This window comes from Buteo buteo, chromosome 13, assembly GCF_964188355.1.
Source record: "Buteo buteo chromosome 13, bButBut1.hap1.1, whole genome shotgun sequence".
In the NCBI taxonomy this organism is placed as follows: Eukaryota; Metazoa; Chordata; class Aves; order Accipitriformes; family Accipitridae; genus Buteo; species Buteo buteo.
The window spans coordinates 24,922,061-24,934,997 of record NC_134183.1 but is presented as its reverse complement, the minus strand read 5'-3'; the positions used below and the strand labels follow the sequence as shown (position 1 = coordinate 24,934,997).

Here is a 12,937-nt window from a genome sequence, read left to right as displayed (position 1 = left end):
GGATACTATGGAAAAAAAGCAACTTAATTACATGAGCTTTAATTAAAACAGAGCAAAACAAAGTAACCATCAGCAACTTGAATAATTTCTGTAGCAATGGGGACAGGCAGAAACAAAGTGGGAAACAAACTCAGATGTTATTGGCAAAATTGACTTTCTATGTGCTTTGAAAAGCTCGTCATCCTATCTTTTACTGCTTCCCTCCCCCCCGCCCTGCTTAGGTTTCTTAAAGTAGCCACAGCCTCCAGAGACGCCTTCATGGCATTTCTGAGCAACAGACAGAAATATCACTGAACACTAGAAGTGCTTACAATGTTTTACAAGATAACGTTTAATTTCCCAGCTTCAAGAGGTGTCCCTGTAGGAGTCCTGATTCATGCTGATCTGCCTTCATTACCCAGATATTGCTTTGGAGAAGGGGGAAAGGAGGTACAAGACATGCAACAACTAGTGTATGGGCATTCCCACTGTAATTCTTCAGCTACTTGGTAAGACCTCTGTCACGTTCCATCCAGATCTCACATAACTCTTCCAGGAGGACCAAGACGCTCATGCCCTTCAGCCTGAGGACAGGATCAGAAAGCAACACACAGCAGAGCAGTCTGATCCTGTTCCTTCTGACCTCCCTGGAAAGGCGAGGGCCGCTCACCCTATTTGAGCCTGAATAAGGTTAAGTCCCAGTAATCTCAGTTAAAAACTGGAAGCCTTGAACAGAATGGCTTTGACTGGCTACCATAAACCCTCCAGACTGATTCTGAACATTATTATACAGAGGTACTGTATTGGAAAGACTGAGAAAATGTATGTGCTAATTGACATTGCTTTCCTTCTAGCCTACAGCTACTTGTTGAAGGAAAACTTCCTATTTGAGCAACCACTGTTAAAAAACCTTGATCCATAGGAGAAACACAGTTTTCTGAGCAAGCAGAAATATGTGGTTTCATCAGTCTTCACTGGTACGTTTTATCCTCTCCTTCTCTCATATCTTCCCCAACTATGTGCTGTGGGTTAGCATGTACAACACAGATCCCAAAGAGCTTGATCAAACATCATAGAAGCTTTAGGATAAATTCTTCCTGTCCAATTATGTTTCCCAGCATCTAGGCAATCACTCAAATATACTCTTTCTGCCTTAGATTTTCAACCAACCTTTGATTTGGCATTCCATGTTTATGTGAGCAACTAGTTACACTATAGAAAAGAAAAAGTGTTTGGACAACTTAGAGGCTGGTAAAAGCAATAATCCTCAATGGCCTTCAGACCTAGAACTCCCCCTTCAAGAGGCAACACATAAGTTAGTCTGTCACAGGGGTGCTAATAAAACCAGCACCTTGTAAAATAGGTCAAACCTTGCTTAGTAACACGAGAGTCAACATGGCACCGGTGAGCAAGTCAACCGGCGAGGAGCTGGTGATCACAGAACATACGCTGATCACAGAGGAAGGCTTTTCTGTCACATGTGGCCACTCTAGCTACTTACAGTAAGATTTCTTTTTGAACAACAACAACAACAACAACAAAATGCTACACCTCTGGAGCAGGCTTGCAAGGTGCCTGCGGTGAGCAGTCAGTAGTCCATCCCATGGGGGCAGTGCTGGCAGCCAGAAGGCAAAGCAGTGTGTCCTCATAGTTTCATTTTCTTCATCACAGGAATTGGCAGTGCTTGATAGATTTTAGCTGAGTCCTCATTAGTGACCAGCTTCACCCAGACAGGGCGGAAGCTTCCTTTGAAGCCAACAAAAGCCATTTTTTCTGCAAATCAGAGCAAATGTATTAGGAGTGTGTCTGGGCTGCACCAGAAAACTGCCTGTGTGCATGGCTACACCCAATGGCTGCATGGGTGCAGGTGCACAAGAGCACACATGTGCATGCAAACTTTGCCAATTATGCATTCTCCAGGTATTAAAGAAATAATTTCCTAATGAAGCTTAATTAAAATTTTATTTACATGTTGTATGCTTCCATTAATTAACAATGTATGATACATAGCAGAGGAGAAACAGAGAAGGAAAAACCCTTCATAGCAGGCAGCCTGAGCTACCTGTTAAAGCTATCATTATTTGCATGGTGGTTATATTCAGAACCCTTTCCTGCTTGGGAAAGGTGGGGGGATGATAAGGGACAGGACAACAGACAAGATCTACATTAGCAAGTGTAAAACACACACACAGAGGAGGAAAGCGTGCAAAAAGCTCACAGTTAGAGCTGATCAGAGCAATGTGCACAACAAAGCAACATTCTAGTGCAATATGTGATGTTTTGAAATATATAGGCTTTGTGCCATCAAGTCAGACTTCTGTTTCAAGAGAAAACCAGCTAAAAATAAGTTCAGAAAAGTAAAAATCCTGGTTTGGGGCATTTAGTGGGAAAAAAAGTCCATTATTCCTTTTGTTAAAATGCCTTTTTATTTAAAGTGAATCTGGAAAATCAAAACCCCTGAATTCTTTACTTCTAAGAACAACTGCCAGAGCACTTTTTCCATTTACAGTACTAAACTGAGTGCTGTTATCCAAGGCTGCAGTGGATACAACCTTACCGAATAAATAAATGACTGGTCCCAGGATGTTTAAGCACATAGATAGAAACAAGCAAGGCAAAGTTTAGAAGCAGAAAAAAGGTCCCTTTACTGGAATCATGGGAGGGGAATAGATAAAGGGGTTTAGAATTGCATTTTAAAAAGTGGTTACCTTTTAACCTAAAACCCTCTTCTGCTCCAAGCTTCTCCAGTACTTTAGTCCATGGTCCTCTTGAAATGAATCTTCCTTTAGATGTCACCAGCACTATGGAGCTGAAGGAAACAAAGCCATTTATCAACAGATGAAGAGTCAGAACACACTCCTCGCTTGACTGTCTTGAGGACTGGTAACTCCTGCCTGTGTGACTCAAAGGCACCCACAAACTACAGTGGTTTCTGCTTTAATGTCTTTTGTCCATGCTTTCCAACAGTTGAGTCATATATTCACTTTTCCAATCATGCAAAACCCATTACAAAGCAGACAGAATTATCTTCTTTTTTTTTTTAAACACTGTTTTCTAGGATGATTTAAATGTTTCCAACCAGCAGTTCTATCCTGCTTTGCTCAGAGAGGAACATGCTCTCCCTGGGATGCTCTTAGCAAGTCTCAAGTAATTTCTTCTTCTTTCATCATTAGCAGATTAAACCTGAAGAAATTCACTTCTTTGAGGCTTTTGCTGGCCTGATGTTTTTCCTTCATTTTCAGTATGCTTTTGCTTAAAAAGTGTACTACTACTACTACTATTAATATTATTATTATTATTATCATCATCATCATCATTATCTTACTTGCATGTATTGTATTTCACCTAAAAATTCTTGGGGTCCTATACAAATGCTGAGTGATAAACAAAAGACATGAGGTAAGTGCATTAAGCTAATGCAAATCTGGAACTGCTTGGGTAAAACTTGATAACTGCCTAGGCTTAATTCTAGATAGGTAGAAAAAAACCCCAAATTAAACATGAAGAAATAATCATGCAGTGAGACTTTTCTGGGGAGAAGCACAGGACACTCAGTGAAGTTAAGCTCATTACTTCCTACAAGATGCACAAATACCTCCAATGGTTATCCTAAAGCCTGTTGAGGGAGAGGTATGCGCCAGTGAGTTCAGTGGAAGTTTTGCCATTAAGTTCAGTGGGGCTGGGATGTCATCTTTGTTCACCTCCTAATTAAATCTACATGACAGTAATTGAGCAAACACTTGCTTAGGTGAAATTATTTAATTCCACCTTGCAGGCTTTCCATGAATGAAACTTCTCTGACTCAAATGGCATTTGCAGTCTTGCAGAATGAGAGCCTTGCTGGGTCTGCTTTCCGGCATCACAGTGGACACAAGTCACTAAAATTAATTAGGCAATAGCTCCTGCGGAGCTCAAGCCCTGAGCTACTGAGTGCAGCAGTTACATCTTAACACCTCAGCTGGAACTGGAACTGTTCAGGGGAAAATAGCAACGGGTGGTGGCAGAAGAACAAGAGAAGCAAAAGAGTTAAGAGTCATCAGGACTTTTCCTAGAATAAACCTGAGGTGTTAAAATGCTCCAGTGCTTACAAGAGTGGATTGAGCTGGCAGGCTGGTTTTGACTACTTTGCGAATGCTGAATCACCTCTTTTTATTTCCTTCAGTTCACTAAAATCATTACTTTCTATGAAGCCTTTCCTGCTATGGAGGTTTAAAATAAATTCACCAGATGTTTTGTTTTCTTATCCCTGGGAAACTCATCAGAAAAATAGATTTATTAACAAAAAGGAATTTGGCCCACAGAGAGTTGCTTAAATGAACAAAGAGGCTTGTCCTTGCTACAAACACCCCTTCTCGCATCCCCAAATCCATAAACCTGAAAGTTGTTTTAGCAGTCTCTTCACACGAGGCTGGAGAGGCTGGTGGGGCCCCTTCCCCTCCGTTAGCACCATCATTCTGTACAGCCCATGCTCTGCACCGTGGCAGGGAGAGGTGACAAGAAGCTGCTGGCTGTACAGTCCTGCCATCTGCACGGTGCCCACATCTGAATCTGAACAACACTTCCATCCAGCAAATGGATGAAAGGTGATTCATGGCTGTAGCTGGAGCCTGTGCCTGATCAAATTGGAAAGGCCTGCAGGGGCTGGGCTGGGAAAACTTTTGGTGAAAGAAGGACAGTAATTTGGGGGTTCAATCCTTGCAAAGACACAGCTGAGTGAGACCTGAGAGGTGCTGACCATGTTGGGTCAACTTCTGATCCTAATCCTAATCCTAATCTTAATCCTAATCCTAACCCTGTTCCAACACTAATCCAGAGAAGACAATGAGGCTCAGAAAGACTTAAATACACCTGAAATCTAATTACAATTCAAACTTCTAAAGTAAGAAAGAATCCAGGAACCGGATTTAGCCAGGATTGAGATTGGAGTTTTTGCAAAGGAGGATGATGGCCTCTCTGAAAAGCTCTCTTAGTTTTTTTAATGAGAGAAAAGTGAGAAACTATCATGCTTCTCTGCAGTAACTACTCAATGTGGTTTTTGCAATCTTCAGAATTATTTAAGATGGTAGAAACACATCTGTATCCACCTGCATGGCACTCTGCTGAAACTTCCCCCAAGTCTCTAGAATAAACGCCAGAACAATATCCTGTTGATCTGCCCACAGCTATTTCAAATGATTCATCAGCAAAGCAATCATATTTGTATTAGATGTTACATATCATATTTCAAATCAAAACAGATTTAATAACAACGAAATATATTCATTTCACAATAGCACTCCACAAACTAATAGGAGAACACCGTCTTTGGTTAAAGGGTTTCTGGTATTGTTCCCATTCTTATTCCAGCAGACAAAGCTGCTGTCCTCCAGGATGCAGGAACGCATTGGCTACTTACCGCCCACTTGCAAAACTCTGCCTTTCTGGCTGTCCATGCTTAAAAAATAAAAGCATCCAGCCTTTAGGTCTGGGCAGGGAACATGTGTAAAGAGGAATGTATTTTATTAGTGGAATTCTCTGTGATTTGAGAGAGTACGCAGGCAATAGAAAAACATAAACTGTGCACATCTGTACCGATAAGTGCTTTGTGAATTTAAGTCTGCAGTTTGTCTGTAACCCACAACATAAATGTAGATCTGCAGTTTATTAATCAAATGTAGCTCTGCAGTTTATCTGGGGCTCAATCAGTTCCTAAATCACAGAGTCTGCATCCTTCTGACTGCACGTCCCGCCCACATTTGGACTCTATTGGAGTTGGCAGCTACAAAAGCACATTGTTAGCTCAGTCATTCTGGCCCACGTTGGGTCACAAAAACCAGGAAAAAGATGAGTGTTGTACAGCATTCTTGTACATTGCACCTTAGTAACACGAGGTTATTTACTCACTGATCTTTGATGCTGTTGACATAGTTTTCTATCTGTGCTGGGATTCCCTGTAGAATTGAGTTTTTGAATGTTACTCGATCAACAACATTTCCATGATGTCCGTCAATCACAACCAGTTGGATACCCTCATCAGTGAGGAAAAACCTGACACCATCAACCTGTGCGGAAGGGGAAAATATTATTCATCTATCATAGTAACACAATTGCAAACAACCACCTGTAAGAAGCACTGATAGTCTTGAGTCATGGGACTGCTCTTTATATCAAAGGGCAGAATTCCAGATCTCTGAGGTCAAGCTGTCCTGCATTTATACTAGTAAGGGGAAGCTACAGCCATTTTTTTTTTTCAAAATACAGAGCAGAAGTGACCTGAATCTAACTATCCATGGTAACTTTCTAAGCAAGTTTTCCATAAAAATGAAGTAAGCATCTTAGAATTTTGTCCCATAAATTTCACTGAGAGGACCTGCTCACCTCAGTGTATGCGAAGTCATCCTTTAGGTGGAAGTACTGTTTCTTATAAGTTTCTATTTTCACTTCTAGTAGGTGGTCCTTAGTCTTCTGTTCACCAAAAAAAAAAAAAAAAAACCACAACAAAAAAAGGAGAGGAAAGAATTTTTCTAGTGAGGATGTCCATTACCTGAACGCTACATTTTCAGAAAGCATTTTGAACCTTGAAATTCAACTAACAAGAAAGCTACATAATAAGCACTGACTTGCCAAATTACGTTGCTAATGAGACTGGGCACAATAGTAAACTCTCTGCTCATCCTGTCAACATTTAAATTGTTTCATCAAATGGCAGAGTAGAAGTGATTCTCACTTTGCGCAGCTGACACATAATTCTTGGAGGCTTTGCTGTGCATTCCTGCTTCAAGGGTGATGAGTGAAGAAAATAAAAAACCCAATAAATATCCCCCTGCCTCCCCCAGAATTAGACTGCATTGGATATAGGAGACAGTGTGTGCATTATATAAATGAGACACTCAGCTATGCAGTCCCCTCTCTGACACTGCTGTTCTTATAGCCTGGAGGAGCTGGAGGCCAGGCAAAGAACCCTATGTCTCTCCAGAATCACATTCCCTGGACCAAGCTGTCTTCCAGCTCATCACTTTTCACCCTATGCTTTTAAGCACAGCACATCACAACAGAGTCCCAAAAGACTAAGTATCCAACTTCAACCAAAGTCTTGGGTGGCTCTGACCTTCAAGGACCTGTACTTTCTGCATGTGCAAGAATCTGTTTCATATTATTTCACATGCCTGAACCATTTCAGAAAATCAGGCACGGGATATACAGAACCTGGTACAAAGTCTTTCAGTGTCTGTGAGCACAATATGTGCCCGAATTACAGATTTACACTGGCAATAATTCTGTGATAAGAAATCAACTACTTTACCAGTTGTGTACTAGAGAGCTTCTTAGGCATTGGCACTTCTACTATTGGTGTCTCAATGTACTTGGGATAGGCCATGGCTTCACAGTCACTGACGCCAGCCGTCTTTGGGATCACAGCTTTGATCCTTATTCGTTCACAGCCCTTGACAGAGCAGAAAGCAAATTTCTCCTTCTCATTTTGAGCTTTGAGTTTCAGAAACAGCAGCCTGCATGTAGGAAAGAAAAGTGAGCGGCATCCTTGAGACTTCTGTGCAAAAAATTACTAACTCCCAGTTTTGGTGAACTCCTTCCGAATGCTTTGCAGTAATGTGCATTGCAAACCCTCAGTGCTGATGTCTGCATTTTATAGTGCTGAACATACCACATACAAATAAAGGGGACACACATCTCAGAAATGGTTTGGGGAGGTCAGGGAACTTAAGGCAGAGAAATTAGATGACACCTGAACTCCCTCTGAGCACTGTTTTATAATGATACAGTTATGTAGAAACACATGCTTTGTATTTTAGGTCGGTCTTTCTTTCCCATTATTTTAATTCTTTAAAAGAAAGAGGTTTTACACTCTTAGTTCCTGTGCATCCCTATCGTGGTGTTTATAAATGGTAGCTGTTCAAAACAAAAAGGGTTGGGTGTCTTTCCAGTTCAGTTTCATGGTCTGCACTTTGCTTTTGTCTTTTTTTTTCTAATTTGTATTCACTTGGCAAAGCATTTCCCAGAGTAATTGGCAGTACAGCAGAGGCTATGAATGACTGGCAGCCGTGGGAGTCCCAGGAAAATTAAATGCTGGTCACATTCCCAGAAAGACTTTCTGGTTTTGTTGTGATCCCCAATAATGGCATTAGCCAAACGGCTCACGATTCCAGCAGCTTTCTCAAAGCCATGTCCAAATAGGCAAGACCTGCTTCCTTACCCAGTGTCCTCATCCCAGTAGTAGTATCCTTTGCTAGGATATCTGTGCTCCAATTTCTCCATTTGAGAGGTTCTATAGAAGGTTCCAGTTTTGTATGTTTTCTTCAAAAGACGATTGTGGATGTCTGAGAGAATGGAAAATGTCGTCCCTTTAGGATAGCAAAACCCTACTTGGATCCAGTCGTTCCTAAACATAGCAAAGACCCACATTATAACAAGTCGACACATGACTATTATTTTCCTGGGCATGCTAGAAGCCAAACTAAATAATTCACTCTGAAATGTAACTTAATTTTTTCCTGGCCAGTTAAAATTTCAAGGGTTGGGGATGAATCAATGCAACATAAATTAGAAATAACAGCCATGGGTTAGTTAAGCAATGTAGGTCAGATCTGCTCCTGACTTCTACACCTGTGACTTCCATGCACCAGGAATGAATTAGCTCTGGGCTTCTAAAAATGAACCGTGTTATCTTGCAAGGCTTCCTGGGGGAGGAAACAGGAATGTGAAATGTCAAATGGAAAGATGGTGAACTCAATGGACTTCCTGGAACAAGCACGTTCATTTTGGAAGAGCAAATGGGTGATGACCTCACCCATTAAAAATGTGCAGTTACATTATTGGGCTGGAATGTTGGAATTCAGTCAGATCACTCACTTGTTGAAGTTGATGAGCCATATGGCCAGCTCTTCGGGGGCTGTCTTGTCCCAGTGGATGGTGTAGCCTTTCCTCAGAGTTATAACAGGCTGATACTGTTGGTAATGAGTGCTTTTGCTCAAAGCCCCTTCCAAGTAGAGTGGGTGATCGTGGTAGTCATTTTTTATTATTTTCATTTTCAGGTTGGCTGGCTTGTAGGCTTGGATGTATATCTAGATGAAAAAAAAGATTACCAAGGGTTTGATGCATGACAGTAAAACATTAAAGGTGCAGCTATTTAATAGATTGAACTGGTGTGAGGCCTGTGACTTCAGGAGTGACCTGTATGCCATATACTTATATTCAATTTCTTAGGCTTCCTTTTCAACAAAGTAAACTGTTCTTAGAAAAAAAGAAGGACCATTTCCTCATCCACTGAGTTCAAGAGTATGTGCCAGTCAAGGCTTCAAACTGGCCTGCTGTAGGGCTGAAGTATTTCACAGCATTAGTGGCAACCCCCAGCAGTGGGACAGTATGTACCTCAGCCATCTGACTTCTACTGAACAAGGACCCTTCTGTCTGGATTTCAGAAACTTGAAAATCAGCTCGGTGGTTAGAAATTGGCTTTAGTTGCACTACACAGAAAAAAAAACAACAGTTACAACACCCAAGACAAGAACAGGCATTCCTCATCAGAGGAAAGTGAGGACCCTCTCAAGGCAGCAGCACTCAGAGCTTGTGTGGTAGGAAGAATGGTTTGGTGGTTACACAACAGGATGAAAGATCATGAGAGCTGAAGTCTAATTTTGACTGCTCAGAACATTTCCCATAAGACTGTGGGCAACACTTCTCTCCGTAAATCAAGGAAAACCAACTAGCTGACAGCCCATAGATTTATGTATATTAATCTGTTAATGCTCCTGGAGCTCTTACGGGACTTCAGGTAGAAGTTGTTACAGTTGTTAGCAGTCAAGGCCAAAGTATCTGAAAATGTACCACAGTATCCTCGTGTTCAAAACCACCTGTGCAGACATGCAGATAAATAAACCCTGAGCAGCCTGAAGAAAGTCCATTTCTAAAAGTCAAGCTTTACAGTGCCGAGAAATTTAAAATAAAATAAAGTGATAACAATACTGCAAGGTAACCAGCTTTACCTGTGCAAAGTGTCCACTGCAGATGGAACCTCTCCAATCGGGCATGTCAATGCAGTCAGGGTGCTTGATTAACCAGTTATCTTCTTTTATCAGGTATGAGCCTGGATATTCTGACACAGAACCATCTACATCATGAAAAACTGATGTTTTATCACCATCCATATCCAGACCATTGAACCAGGGACCAGGTTCTCCAAAGAAGACCCTTGAGGTAATCTAAACAAAACAGTGAAACACATTTACACCTCCAGAAAGGAATTCATCACTTAGAGTACAGAGCAAAGGATGGCCATAGTCACCAGAGTGGCTCCAAGGACCCATTTTCTGACTTCATTTGGCATTGGAAAGTAGCTTGGACAAGAACTAGTGTTGGCTTGTGGGTCAACTTGTGCATGAAGAAATCTGTGCGGGCACTAACATCACCATTCTTTAAATGGCCACAGATTTTGGCTGCTCAGCTTGAGACATTGTAGGCTTGATGTTCAACAGTTCTGAGGCCCCATGACTCCAGATGAAGTCTGGGGTTGCAGGTCCCCTCAGATAGCACTTACGTGGTAATAAAACGATGAGTTTCTAAAACTGACCATCCAAAGATGGAACCACCAAAATAATTTTCAGCTCAGCTAGTCTTGTTAGTTGGCAGGAACAGCAGTGCCATTTGGTACAGGCATATTTGGATTGTCTCTACCTGCACGCCGCCTCTTTGTTAAGCCTGAAGTCAGTGTAGAGCTGGGTCACACACTTAAATGTGTGTTTGATTTGTCAGAGAGAACAGACACAGATTTCCCTGCTGACCATGGGGGAAAGACTAAAACAACCAGAATATCAGCCTCAGCTGTGAGAAGGTTTGTTTTAAAATTTTGGAGGAAGGTTCAGGAGATGGGGCAATTTCACTAGAGCCACTTCACTCACTGTCTGCTAATATATTTTTAAGGTTCCAGAGCCATACAAAGTCACACTGATGCTGGGAATAATCAGTGACCTCCCTTGGGAAATGGCCACTCAGGCAACTTCTGACTGGTATTTTTGTCTAGCATAAATAAACATCACATCACCAGCCTGCATGGTGCAATGTGAGAGAGTGACTGACCAACACTTTTAGGGGAATTTTGCATTTCCCATCCCATTTGGCACAAGAACCACTAGTCAGCACTTTTCCTGACATACAATCAAGTCTGCTAATTTTTTGAAAGTTAAGCAACCCAAATAATTTCAGTCCCAACCACTTTATTTATTTATTTGTTTGTAATGTTTGGCAGTTGGATTTAACAGCTGCTAGAGGTGAACCTCAGCAAATCAGTTAGCACATACTTGTGCAATCACATACAAAAATAACTCAAAAGCACAGACCCCAGGATGGGTTCAGACCAGCATCCAGAAGTTCATACTGCAATTCAAAGTTTGGCAGACCCTTTTTGGCTGGGCTCTGCTCTCATTTATGTCTGCAGAACTTGAGTCCATGGAATTACCCTGGTGTGCAAGGCTGCAGAATAACCCTGCATCGGCTCAGGTTCACTGGCTGTTTCCCAAAACCAGTATTTTCTCCTTCTAGGTAAGTTAGACCTTCCACAACAGACTTCCTTCTGTGGCTGCTTTAATACTATACCACTGTTGAAAACAAAGGGGCAGATTCTTCTCCCTGTTTTGCAGTTTCTGAGATATACAGAAATGGAAATTATTTTCACTTGAATGTCACTATTTTTTTTTTGAAACTGATGCCTGCTTCTGGTTTGCTGCAAACCTGTCAGAGAATTGGATTTTCTTATTATTTTACCCATCCAATTTTCCCTTTCTTAGCTGCCGTCCTCTTTGTTAAACTTCTGGCAAAGACAATGGGCAACCTCCCGAAGCTCTCATTATTTTCTCCTAAAGGCTGCTACACCCTTTTTGCCCACAACCCCATTTCCAAGCCAACTGGAAAAGGCCTTTCTGAGAAGGATAACTCACAGGGACGTCTTCAAAATGAATGTCGGTGACATTGTTGTTGGGGCAGCTCTGCCAGGCGTTATTGAGCCGGAAGGCCAGGGCACTCGTGTGCCGGCCGTCCAGGGCAGCGAATTTGCGGAAGGTGCAGTTCTGGACATTGATCGGCCCATCGTAGAACTGAATCCCTCGAATGGGAAAATCCCTAAAACACATTTGGAGGAGACAGAGAGACTTGGTCATGACACATTAGCATGAGGATGAGAATGTATTCTAGACACGTACAGTCCCACAGTACTTGTTTCTCAGCTGCTTGCATTTTTCACAGCCCTTATGATGACTCCTGAGTTCATGTTTCGGAAGAGAAGGGATTTCGGTCTGTGAAGTCCTCTTATCCTTGCAAGTTCAGCTCAAGTTCTCTTGTGTCTGAACAGATCGTCTTTATTTGGTCTGTGCTCCTCCAGGGAAGGAACTTACAGCAATGCCAAAGCATTGACCTCAAAATGAATAAATTCATGTTTGCCATCAGAAATGAGTTCTGCAGTAGTGAAACCTGAAACTCATCAGAGCCGTGCAGACTCCTTGGGCTGAGTAACAGCAGGGTAAAAGAAGTTCCACCACATCTTTCAAAGGAACTTGGAGAGAAACAGTGCAACTCAACTGCAATAAAAAATGGATTTGAAAACAAGGAAAGGTCTTACAATCTATAGGGTTGAAAAGAGGTGAAGGGGCAGACTAATGAACCTTTATTAACAGCCTTTTCTGATATCATCTGCATGGTAAAGAAGACACTATTTTTCACACTAAGTGAAAGAGATGCTTAAACTCCTTAAGAGGCTAAGATAAGATGTTTCAAGTTTCACTTCTGATGATAAATAAATTTGAACCCTTCTTCATATGAATGGTTTCCCTTAGACAAGACTTGCCAGCTCCTGTGCATTTGTTCTGTCCCTCTGAGTTTCTGCACACAACACCCAAGATGAGATATGCCCACATATATGTGTAAAGGATATTAGAAGGAGAGTTGTAGCAGATTGGATTTTCATTATTGCTAT

General features: G+C 41.6%; 1 protein-coding gene across 1 annotated transcript in view; it reads right to left on the bottom strand.

The window, feature by feature from the left end:
* Nucleotides 1-222: 222 nt before the first annotated feature.
* CEMIP (cell migration inducing hyaluronidase 1) overlaps nt 223-12,937 on the bottom strand; it is a 115,679-nt gene continuing 102,964 nt past the window's right edge. Inside the window, exons 21-29 of the mRNA XM_075045117.1 lie at nt 11,907-12,087; nt 9,960-10,175; nt 8,827-9,038; nt 8,171-8,356; nt 7,262-7,466; nt 6,337-6,423; nt 5,863-6,020; nt 2,688-2,788; nt 223-1,752 (exon numbers count right to left, since the gene is read on the bottom strand). Coding sequence (XP_074901218.1) covers nt 1,625-1,752; nt 2,688-2,788; nt 5,863-6,020; nt 6,337-6,423; nt 7,262-7,466; nt 8,171-8,356; nt 8,827-9,038; nt 9,960-10,175; nt 11,907-12,087 — 1,474 coding nt within the window. The 3' untranslated portion in view covers nt 223-1,624. The remainder of the gene's footprint in view (nt 1,753-2,687; nt 2,789-5,862; nt 6,021-6,336; nt 6,424-7,261; nt 7,467-8,170; nt 8,357-8,826; nt 9,039-9,959; nt 10,176-11,906; nt 12,088-12,937) is intronic.